Source organism: Pseudonaja textilis, chromosome 1 (assembly GCF_049901715.1).
Source record: "Pseudonaja textilis isolate UNSWEBS1 chromosome 1, rPseTex1.2, whole genome shotgun sequence".
Classification (NCBI taxonomy): Eukaryota; Metazoa; Chordata; class Lepidosauria; order Squamata; family Elapidae; genus Pseudonaja; species Pseudonaja textilis.
In genome coordinates, this window is record NC_141990.1 from 126,910,466 (window position 1) to 126,923,373 (window position 12,908).

Here is a 12,908-nt window from a genome sequence, read left to right on the forward strand (position 1 = left end):
TATTAAAACCCACAAAATAAAGTGCTTATGTTTGGAAAGGGAATTATGCTTACCTCTACAGCATGACTTTCCGTGTTAATTATAAATATTTGTCCACCAGAAGCAGCCCAGATGGATTCTTCCATCACAAGAAGACCTCTGACAGGAAGAACTCCCAATTTCACTATTTTCTGAGGTTCTGAGTTCCATGTCCCATCTTTTGCAAAAAGAAATGAAAGATTTATTTTTTTTAAAAAAATCACTTTATTTATATAATAATTACCTTGATATACTTATTAATGATAAAATATTCTTGCCTCAAATGGATTTTTTTCTACCTTTTGTTCTAATTCAAAACCATTTTTACCAAAGCCTGTAGCCAGAGGGTGGGTATCTTTTATATATAAATAAAAAGCTAATTCTGGACAGTAACTCAGGATTTGTCATTAATTCCATTTAATTAAATATAATATCCTTCCCTCTGCCCTCCAGCAATGGAGAAGAGTTCTCTTCTATTTGATTTAGCAAGTTTTCATCTTACTGTTCAATAGCTTCCTTATTTTCTCTATTGTGTAGCACCATTGGCATTTCAACAGAGCTGCTAAATTGGCCCTGTAAACAGAGATTGTTAACTGAGTAGTGCAATGGTGCATAAACAGTAAGAGAAATGATTACATATTGACTTGTTTTTATCTCAGCAGAGCAAGACTAAAAATACACAGCAATAGTTAAAAGGAATTCAGTTTGAACACTTTTGAAATTAATGTTTACTTCAGTGATTATTCAGAATAACAGCTATCAGCAACAATTGAAGATATCAATATATACTAAGAGCAAAATAAAAACTTTTCATGATGTTATCATTGTAGCAATTCCTCCTCAGGAAAAGACCCTATTCAGTGTTTTAATTCTTCAATTGACATAGGTAGTTGGGAAAGAATTACCAAGAGCAATAGAACTGTAATTATTTTATTTATTATTAAGCCTCTATGCTGCCCATTTCACCAAGGTGACTCTAGGCAGCTTACAGTCACATAATTAAAAGACAATATAAAACCTTAAAAGAATAAACAAAAGCCAGACATTTCAAATCAAGTTTAAATTCAATTGTATTTGCCCCTTTCACCATTATAGTTCTCTCTGAAATATAAGGCTCTTTAACCAGATCATTTTACTGAATTATAAATAGTGAACATTACCCAGTTCAAGATGCCAATACTAATATATAAAACTCTGAAGAAACTGAGATACATGAACCTGCCTCAAACATACAAAATAACTTCTAAAATAATTATCCCTACCTAGACAAATGAGATTGGTGAACTCTAAAAGTGACAGACTTTTTGTGACAGAAGCGCCCTGAGTCCTCAATTCTTCCAAGGGAGATCAAATCACCCTACCTCAACTTTGTACACCAGATGACCAATACTGCATTCTCAAGTTGAAATTCTACTAGTCTTTAAAGTTCTTTTCTGGTGTCATGATGTCAAATACTCTCCTTTCCATCTTTATGGTGTAAGATTCTGTTAATTTTCTTTTAATTAATACAAAATACCTGAATTTTATACATTGCCCTGAATGACATTGCATGATTTATCAATTATGTCAAGTCAGTAATGTTATTTATCAATTATGTCAAATCAATAATTGATATTGGAAACATCGCAGGAACATGGAATTACTACCCCTGAATCAAATAAAAGGGCTTTCTGGGTAGGACATTAAAGACTGACCAATTTATTTTCTCTTGGTCATGGGAACAACTGAAATATAACACATCAACTCTCTGAATGTGAGTGTTAAACAGCATTAGAAGCTGAGAGAAATATATCTGCATTTCATTTTTTTTTCTTTTTCTGCTGATACTTAAACAAAACTGGCAATGCCAGGAATTGTTAGCAAACTTGGGATGAAAAACATTTTGACCTGCAGAATTAAGTAGTGCAACTTGGGTTCTCCAATGTCAACTTGTACCAATTATTATTTAATCAAATCCTCTGTCCCAGCCTTTATTATATATCTGACAAAATAGGTCAGTTTTTCATTAAGCTGCCTCTTCAGCATGATTGGAAAAGCAGCTTGAGCTGACAAAGATTATAGTTACAAAACTGGGAGAAAGAGTGAGATTTCCTTTGTAATCTAGAGTAAGAAATAATTTTGTAATTCTACTTATATCTGCTGCAAAGAAAATTGAAAGCTTCATTTTATGTCATGTTAGTTTTTTCCTTCCTTCCTTCCTCTCTTTATTATGACTTTCTTTTATGCTGTTTTAACTTTTGACTGGGAGCAGCCCAAAACTGGTACAAATGTTTTAAATAAATAAAATTAGTTTGTAATGTTCTTGTAAAACTTTCAATAAAATTTGCTTTAAAAATGTTACAAAGTGGGAGGCAGCAAATGCTTATCTGAGAAGAAGGGGAACATGGAGACCACTGTATGTGCTTTCTTAAGACCAGGGCTGTCAAATTCCTGGCCCATGGGCCAGATGCGTCACATGCTAGCCACACCCAGTTTAGTGAAGGGTGAAAAAGTCCCGTACATCATGTGATGCCGCCATGACGATGCACGTTTGACATCCCTGCTTTAGACATAAAAAAAGCTACTATCACAGCAACCCGAAGCACAGGCAAACTCTGCTGAACAGACAGCTGCATTAAAGAGTCCATCGCTATGTAATGGATGTGCTTTGATCTCTCTTCTTAATATATACCCAGCTATTTGTGATATAAAAAAGAAGTTTTAAATATATGATGCTGATAACTGATTGCACTATTTGCAAAAATATGCCATCCTACTATTAAGAAGTTCAACATCCACAATAAAAGTAATAGAATTGAAGCAAGTACTTAGGAAAACCTTGTCCTGTCTTAAGATGACAACCTACCAGGCAGGTGTTTTACTATTTGTAATCTTGTTGCATAAACAAGAACTGCACATGTGTTTGGTAGATGCCAGGCTGAGGGAGTCAAAATTTCTCCTCTAATCCTTTCTCCATAAATAAACAAGATATTTCATAATTTTAAACTTAACACTATACTTAAGATCATTATTGCAATAGAAGAAAATGTATGTAGCTCATGTTTAAATTGTGGAGTTCTTGGTGTTCTTTGATGTGGTTGTTTGCTTTGAGACATTTGATTACCCAAGTTGGATTCAATTGATGTAGTTAGCTAATTGGGTAATGAAATGCCTGAAAGCAATCAACCAGACTTAGAGGGCACCAAGGAACTCCACTGATCATTATTTTGATTTAACTGTATTAAAAGTTAACAAATAGTTACTCCTCTTTAACTTTTAATACTTTTTAATAAGGAGCTTCATTTTTAACAAGTATATACTAGACCGTTTTGAGGAGATCAATACATGGAACAGGACAAACTACTAGCATAAAAATTTAAATGTACATTATTTTTCAATTAATATTACAATAGATAGTTTAAAAATAGTGTATGCGTGCATGCACAAGATATAGCCTTAAAGCTATTTTATGTTACATCTTAAAATAGATATATTTATGTCTCCTCTTAAGAAAGATTTGGAATTAATTCCTTATGAACTAACATGCAGTATCTACATAGACTTTCCCATCCTACTACTCCCCAGCAGTGAAAAGGCTGCAGTTCCCCCAATTTTCAGGCCAGATGAACTAAAACTTACAAGAAATGGCCAGCCCACCCAAATTCTCTTCAATTAGAAAAGACTATGTGAACTCCTGTGAAAACTACCATCAGGAATGTCAATATACATAGGTTTGTGGTTCAGGAACCTGTTTCTAATGTAAGAGTTCCTATTCTCAATCTGCATGGAAAAATTGAGACATGTATTGCTAATGAAATTAGAGACTAAGCAGATTTTTCAAATATATATGCAATTTCCGATGACCGCTGGTACCACAGCAATCCAAAATAAAAATGTGAATATGAATGTAGGAAAGAAAACACAGTAATGAAATCTATGTCTATAAATATTGCAACTCAGAAATCCTTCTGGATATCCCATAACATTCCTGTACCTTCCAATTTGGTGTAGATTGCAATATTTCCATTGACTAGGCCAGCAAATAAATTATGAGTCTTGTATGCTAAGCTCATCACAGTAGACTTCTCGGGAGCAAAGAAGTGTTGAAGACGGATTTTCTTGGACCCTTGACTACTTTTGTAAACGGAGATGCTATTTAAAAAGAACAGGAAATAGTTTAAAAATCATGATATGAAAAGAAAAACGGATTCAACATTACATTCGAGAGTTTCTTCCTCTCTATGCTATTTTACTCTTTGTTTCTCTTTGTAACACCTAATACAGACCTGTGTGTGTATTGCACATATACACACACATATACAGTACATATCATAGCACTGATATGCTGGGTGACTGAACACAATGATGTCATGCTGTAAATTCTGTATTCGATGAAACAAAACCTAATATATGACTTACTTAGACACTCATAATTCTACATATATCCATAGTCTCAAAATAACATTTAAAAATTAAGAATCCAAACCAAAACTTAATAAAGCTTAAGTCAATCTACAAACTCTATTTCTATACTATTTCAGAAAGTACAAGGAGAGAATTTGTCAGCTACAAAACACAGTGTTCACTTTCTGAAACATTTACACAGAGAGACTGGGGAAAAACAGAGGGAACAATACATTTCTTCTAATGCAGGAAAAAGAATGCTTTCCACTTGGAATATAATATTTTCTTCATAATGCAGAAATTTTCAATATCTAGACCTACGTATAATGTATCTGATGCTTTTCAATAAATATTATTTCTTTTTTTTCTTTTTCCTTTGTCTACAGAACAACTGGAACCATAGTGCAAGGAATTAGTGAAAGAATGAGAATGAGAGACTAAAAGACTGACCAACAACACCTAAAACATTTCACTGGTTTAAAGCCATATTACTATAAAATACTTAATATGTTTGCCATTATTTATTTGTGGCAAATTACCAATGATTACTATTTATTTTATTTCTGAACACATCCAGCTGCTTGCAAAGAATGGGAAATCATCCTCATTTATTTAAATAAAACATAACATTTCCTATAGGGATGTGCAAAGTTTTAAGTAAATTAGATCTTTCAAAATAATTGTGATTTTAGACATTTGCTAGAAATAATTAATTTAGTGCAACACTGTATTTTCAGCTCCCTCCCTCTCCCTCCCTCCCTCCCTCAGAGCTAAATAATCTACAGAAATGAGACACAAGTATGAAAAATACCTTCCTTCTTCCATGCCTAGACAAATAGTAGGCACACTAAGGGGTTTTGTAGCCATGTCTCCAGATTCAGGAAACATATTATCTGATTCTTTGGATTTCTCATCTTCTGGAATGTAGACCATACAGAGAATTCTTGACTCCACATTGAAGCATTCAATAAGCTTTGGACTGGAGTTTTGAAATGATACAATGGCAATTTGGCCCATTTGATTAGTACAGCTGCCAATCTGTATTATAGAGAAAATTTTTACTTTATTTCATAAGCAATATATCTTTAACAATAACATTCATAGTTAATATTTACAAAAAAAATCATTAAAATTTAAATAGTTAAATTAAGGAGTTTCTGGAAACTGGACATTAAAAGAAAACAATGATATTACGTGCCTATCTTACTGATTGAAAATACTGGAAAAATATTTCACTTGCAAACCAGTTTTGTTCTCTAAAAGAAACAGTCTATTTCTTTAACATTTATGTACATACTTCATAAACGTTTAATGTACACGAAATAGTGAGATTTCCAGCTTTTATTTGTTAATCCTACAATATAGATATTATTCTATATCAGATTATATTGTCAATGAAATTCATAACAAGTGACTTTTTGCAAGCAATGATGATGATCACCAGGTTTTAGGAATTTTCTTTTTTTTAAATAAAGTTTTATTTGGGTTTTCACACACACAAAATACAAGTAAAACATCTTTTTTGAAAATAGCATGGTCCCGGGTTGAACTTCTTTATACAGACACAGACTGAATTTCATGCTAATTTTGTGTTCTATTCCATACCTATACTATTCTACATTTTCTATATAGTTTTTTCCCTCTTTTAATTTTCTCAATTTTATTTTAATTATCTCATCTCAATTCAAATAATTATATTTATACTTTTGTCTGTTCTGTTTCAATTTCATATTATCTTTTCTCATTAAACAAATTTTCTCCTGTAGTTACTAATTGGAGTATGACACCTTTACATCTTTTAATTATATCAATTCAACTCTTATTTAAACTTCAATATATACCTTAAGGTTATGACCTTCAATATAATACATAATACATAACTTCCAATCGAATTCTGCTTGGTACATTCTTATAATACACACTATATTCTTTAAAGAAAAAAGGATTACAAATATATGTAATTATAAACCCTCATTCCAATTCAGTTCTATCATTAATAATCATTAAAGTCTTAACATCTTTAACATTTCTTTTCAATTAAATATCATACTTCCTTAAAGACACATATAATCTCCATAATTAATTTTTCCCTTATTTCTCTTCACATGTTTTGTAAATCATTAAATATTCATTTTGTTATATTTACTTATTGACAAGCATTCCACTAAGTTACAATAACTATTTTATCAAACATTTTAATCATACATTGTTTCATATTTTCTAAAATTATTTCTATTTCTAGTATAACAATACTATCTTATGTACCTTTGCAGAATCCCTTTTTCCATTAGATTTTTCACCCATTATCTCTAAATAGGCCCTGTTTCTCTATATTTTGTTTCTGTCCTTTATAACTTCTTTTCCTTTCCTTCTTCCCTCTCTTCTTCTCCCTCCCCTTTTTACCCCCTTGTCTCTCTACTTCTAATTCTCTCTTTTGCATTTCCCTCTTCTGTTGCTTTCTGATTTTACACTTATTTTTCACTCTATTCTTTTTGGGGGTTGTTTTTCCCAATCTTAAACTTTCCATTCTCTTTCCCCCCTTCCCTTTTTGCCCCCCACCTAAAATTATTTGTTCATTAAAGATGGCTTCCTCTTTGTCCCAATCTTCTTGTTCTACAGGCATTTCTTGTTGTTTCTCATAATTCCAAATCTCCATTTCTAAGAACTGAAATACGAAGCCAAGATAACCTCTCCCTTCTTGTGAATCTTCTTTGTACTTTTTAAGTTCCATTTTCAATTCTTCTAAAAGTGGAGCCATTTTAAACAGTTTTAAACAACCACCCGATTGATTTTAGTCATTCAAATGCAATAACCAAGAATCGAGGAATCACTAAGTAATCCAAATAGTCCCAAGCTGTTTCTTCTTATTTCTTTTTTTAACTTTCTCTTCCTGGGGTTTTACTATTTTGTTGCGATGTTTCAGTTAAGATGTATCTTTTGGAAGTGCTGTTGAGATTTTGCTGTAAGTTCTTTTTAATTCCAGGCAGTCTCCTCCCATCCAGATCCTGCCCTTTTATTCTTTTTCTTTCCTTTCCTGTTTTCAAAAGCTTTTAATTATCTAGAAATCTTTATTATCCCTTTGACTTTTTATTTTCAGCATTAAATGCCTATTAATGTCAAAGTGGACTTTTTTCCAATTTCTTGCTTAAGTCTCTTAGCTGTCAGTATGGGAAGAGGAGAAAAAGAACCAAATCCTTTCCCTTTTCTCTCTCCTTTGCAGCTTAGAAATCTTCTTTGGGAACAATGTTATTGGTTTTTTTTAATAGTTTCAATTCCAGGGTACCTTTTTTGTTGCTTTTGCTGTTTGACCCAGTCAACCAAAACTTTTTCTTCTTATCTTCTTCCTGCACATTCTTTTTGGGTCGAGTTCTTCTTTGTGGTGGCCATTTCTGACCACTGCTACAACCACCTTCGGGAAAGGGAGTAGTGGCCAGCTGGGGAGGAGAGATGCGGCTCTCCTCAACCCTGTAGGCAGTTTCCCCCTTCTTCACCACCTCTACGGGGTGGCTTAGCCCCGAAACCAGCCGGCTCGGGGCACTCCAATGGCGAGCATGAATCGAAGCTGCGTAGGGTCGCGGTTTCGGTCTGTCGCCGAAGAAGCTCAAACCGGAAGTCCTCAGGTTTTAGGAAATTATTAATTTGCATGATTTCATGTTGTTAAATATATTTCATAACCTTTGTTAAGATTAAAAACATCTTAGTCTTCCTGTACAAGCGGCATACAAGAAGTCACATGCCCACAACTATTTCTGATTTGTGAAATTATTTCCTGAATGTTCCCCATTCATGCTCAGGACCAAAAGTCTCAACATTTTAAAGTGTTTAGAGGGAGTACACTTTGAGAGCAAGTGATGATTTGCAAAAATTAACATAGGTGAATATTGGACACAGAAATCAACATCAGGCCACAAAATACATGGTTGTATAATGTCAAAGGGTCCATCTATATCCCTACTTTCTTGTTAATATTGAATGTCAAGGGCCAAATTAGACAAGATACTGGGAAATCATTCTCTACCCTTAATTTTTTTAAGTGTTTTGAATGGTTTTGATATGCCTGATTGTGTATTATGCAGAATGGATGCTTAAATGTTTCCTAATCTGGCTGTACCTCCCATTCTAACAATTTCTAAGAAAAGAAGTCTCAAGAAAGGCTTATGATGAGAAAACTGTCCTGCTGTTTTCATGCACTAAACATCACCTGTTCTTCATTCAATTTTCATCTTAAAAAAGCTAAAACCAAATGAACAGGCTTTTTTTAAGAACACAGAGTCATCAATATGTAATCCAGCTTGGTATATCTATGTCTGTATCCATATCTGTATCTTATCTCTATTTTTGTTTCTTTTTATGACCCTGTAATCACTTTTTATCTTGGGTGGAGACAGGTGACTGAATGGAGTTGAGCATTTACTGGCCAGATGCCCTCCCACAGATATTTTCTCTTTAGCCCTGATTGAGAAAAATCTGTCATTGCCTAGGATTGAACTCTCAACCTTCCGAGTGGGAAGTGCGCAACTTCACATCTATGTCACCATGCTGCATATCTATATCTATAGCTCTATATCCTATAATATCCGTACCTATAATTGTGAAACTGAATTTGCAAAAGTGAATGGATTTCTAGACTATTATTCTATTCTCTATAAATGTTATTATATGAACTTGGAAAAAAATTAAATTCTTACCCATAGAAAACCATACTCCGTAGAAAGAGAATCGGGATCACTTTCTTCACATGAACAAGGTTCAGGATTATAAGCAGCACATTCAACCTTAACACACAAAATAAAGATTCTTAGCAAAAATTTCATATATTTTGCTATAGCAAAAAATAAAATAAAATAAATAAATAAAAGAAATGAAAGCTTTTCTGCCCCCCTGCTAGTTAAACTGAAGCCAATGAGTAAAAGATAAATGGTTTCTATTTTGCAACCTTATGTGGCTCTAATGTATATACAAATATATATAATTAACCATTTTTAACAGTTTTTATTTTTATGTCATTTTTGGATTTTGACATTAAATAAGTTAGTAAAATTGTTTCCAGACCAAATAACTGATAAAGAGGAAATAAACTTAACTTTAGGTAAAGTCAATTAGCCCATGCATGTTTCAATCTGTACATTAGTTATTTAGCAAACAAAATCAATGATATATACCTTAAATTCCTGTTGTTTGGCCATCATAACAGGCATGTGTTTCATAAGGAGTGGGTGTTTCTCTTTTTTAATCTGATTTCCGTCATCATCTATACAGAACCAACCCAGCAGATTTTCATCAGCTGTAATGGCATAAGGGAAAAAATGTCATTGTTTTCAATAAATTATTGCTATGTTTTTATGTTACAAAATAAATATGAATGACACATATTTTCTAGTAACTGTCTCTGTAGAATAACCAAGTAATCAAATGTTTTCTTTTAAAGGCCCACAAAGGTGTTTAATAAAGGTTAATAATGAGAAGTTCTAAAGAAACATTGCAGTCTTATCTGGTTTATTCTAGAAGGCAACATTTATGCATTCAAAAATTTAAAAAATAACATTTTAAAAGATAACCAATATTTATAAAATCTCTACAGAAAATAATCCCTCATGCAAATATCTATTTAAAATGATCTTATATATATCTAGCTTCATATTTTCATTAGAGGATTAATTTCTTCAGTATTGCTGATCCTTTTCCAGGACTGAAATGGTTGGTCTTTAGCAGTGGGAGTCAGCCATGGAGATTCCCCTGCAAATAGAGCTGAAATCTTTCTTCTCTCAACTGATTTTTTTAGACTTTGAGTTTCCTAAGTTTTGCCAAACTCTGGTCACTGCCCTGGATAAATAATTTATTAACTCATTCTCTGTGAGTGTTTCTCTCCTTCAACACCATTATTCAGAAGGCACAGCTAATTCTCCTTCAGTTTAATTTATGTAATTTTTAAGCACAGCAAAAGAAAATCTTACCTAAAGCAAGCTTAGCCATTTGCAAACTTCTGATCCATGACTGTTTGATGGCAGGTGTAAATGTATTGAACACAGCCGTAAAAAAAGTAGGCCGTCCTGATCTATTAAAATTAAAGAAAATAAGTCAGAGTGCATTTTCCTATTACCTATATAATAAAAAAGTATGCCATATACTCTTTTGGCAGAAAGATAGCAAAGATTCATTAGCTGCAACAGCACCAAATAAATTCTATTGAACAGCATTAGTTTTTCTTTCAACATTGAAAGGAACATTTTCATAACTTGCAAATAGATTTTATTTAATGCCTATCTAAGTAAAGACCTATCAACTCTCCCAGAGTTGTGAAAGATTCCTGGTTTAGGACCAGAGGCTGACATTCATAGTCATTGTATCCCATTGTTCTGACTCCATTCATAGCATACATGATAAATGTCCTATATTGATAGCTTTGTACACCCTTTCAGGCAACTGTGGTCTCCTTGCACTGAGAAATACAAGTTATGTCATAGTTGTGATACTATCTCTTTTATCTGTGGGTTGCTGCTGATGCAAAATCAAAGCTGGCAAATTGGTAAAGTATTGGCATACTGAAACAAGGTTACAGAAATTGACTAGATTAGGATTTCTTATAACTTCTGAAATATGTTAAGAGAATAAGAAATAAAATAAGCAGTCAGGCTGAGGTGGGCACGACTATCCATTCTCATACAAGGAAAGGATGTTTGATTCCTTATGAAATTATGCTTTTTAAAAACTATCAAATATCTAGAGATGGATTGCTGGCTCAAACTACAGGTAGTCTTCAACTTATGATCATAATTGAACTCAGGCCTTTTGTTGATAAGTGAAACATTTGTTAAGTGAGTTTTGCCCCATTTTTACAACCTTCCTTGCCATATTTGTTAAATGAATCACTGCGGTGGGTTAAGTTAGCAAAATGCTTGTTAAAGCTTCCCCATTGACTTTGCTTGTCAGAAGGTCGTAAAATGTGATCACATGACCCCAGCACACTACCACCATAATTACAAGTCAGTTGCCAGGCACCTGAATTTTGATCACATGACCATGGGGGTGCCGTAACAGTCGTGAGTGTGTAAAAGTCCCGTTATAACTTCAAATGGTCACTAAACAATTCGTTGTAGGTCAAGAACTACCTATATACACATATACAGAAAAGACATTGAACTAAATAAACACAGCATTAGTTAGCTAGTGGGATTTTATTTCAGTTCTCTTGGACACCTAAAATGCTTCCTCCTTCTGTAGTTATAAGGTGCATACTGTCTATTCACATCTTGAACATAGTATAAATGTTGAGGTACCGTTTGCCTGGAGCTTATTACGCAGCAATGGAGAGCTGGAAAATTGCTGCCAGAAAAATGTCTCACACAGAAAGACAGATCCTATCACGATCTGCTTCTGAGCACATGGCTATCATCATTATTTTGCAACACTAAACATGATCCTCCTTCCTCCTACCCAGAAGCTACATTTTACTGCGTTGGCTTTCATCACAACTTCCCCTCAAGTGCTTTCCAGAAAATGTATGTCCTCTGTAGTTCAAGGTTGCTACTAACTTGTCCTGTTTTCCTGGAAGCTGAAGTTGAATTCGACAGCGGTCTGCGGCTCTAATTTCATCTTCTTTTTTCAAAATGAGTTTTTGTAAACCTGAAGTCCAATCATGAGCCACTGACTGATTTAAATTCTGGTGGAACAACAACAACAAGAACAAATGTTGAAGTTCATATAATGTTACATTAAGTTTATTTTTTTCCATCATATCAAAAACCTATGAAGCTGGACTACAAACCATTTTAAGATACACCATCAGAATTTAAGCTGAAATATCTTTTGCAGATGCAGTCTGGAAAGACCTGCATTAAATAACAAAAATCTACTGCCATTCTATGTAATTTTTATTTGAAAGGAACACAGGCACAGACATACTGTACAGCATGGATTAAAACAAAGAGGGGAAAAAACCATGCCAGTAGGATTAAATAATACTTAAATAGACCTCATGGCATAATTCTCTATGCTAAAGAAACACTGCTATTAACTCATGATACAAGCGTATGACATTTTTCTTAACATCACTGAATAAAAATACCTTATTGAATATCCTATGCTTAGATTGCATTTACACAAATAGGTTAAGTACAACTAACTCAGCAAGGCATCACTAATCTACTTACAACTTTACAGTTTACCATTTAACAATAATCACATTAGCATCACATAAAATAATATAGGTGTTTGCTTAATCTGAAAACTTAATTCTACATCCATTACTTGTTACCTGGTAGTTTCCCTTCAGGCTGCTTATTAGTTGACTGATTTGGCCAACTACGTTCAAGTCATGTAAGAGATTCTGCAAATCATTGTACAGTTGCCCTGGTCCCATATAAAGCTTATCTGAAACATAAAAATATGCTATTAAATGTATGCATAAAGTAAGACAGTTATTAGATATTGTAACCAAAATTACAAGAATAGTACCTAAAGTGGATATAAAAAGTCTATACACCCTTGTTAGAATGCCAGGTTTTTAA

At 33.3% G+C, this 12,908-nt stretch overlaps 1 protein-coding gene across 2 annotated transcripts in view; it reads right to left on the reverse strand.

Annotated features, from left to right (window-relative positions):
* Positions 1–12,908, reverse strand: part of ARHGEF10 (Rho guanine nucleotide exchange factor 10) — a 105,238-nt gene that overhangs the window by 28,581 nt on the left and 63,749 nt on the right. For both annotated transcript variants that reach the window (XM_087916434.1, XM_026695217.2), the window contains exons 19-26: positions 12,656–12,771; positions 11,934–12,061; positions 10,356–10,456; positions 9,564–9,685; positions 9,090–9,176; positions 5,213–5,439; positions 3,992–4,149; positions 54–196 (exon numbers count right to left, since the gene is read on the reverse strand). In XM_087916434.1, the coding sequence (XP_087772560.1) occupies positions 54–196; positions 3,992–4,149; positions 5,213–5,439; positions 9,090–9,176; positions 9,564–9,685; positions 10,356–10,456; positions 11,934–12,061; positions 12,656–12,771 (1,082 nt within the window). The remainder of the gene's footprint in view (positions 1–53; positions 197–3,991; positions 4,150–5,212; positions 5,440–9,089; positions 9,177–9,563; positions 9,686–10,355; positions 10,457–11,933; positions 12,062–12,655; positions 12,772–12,908) is intronic.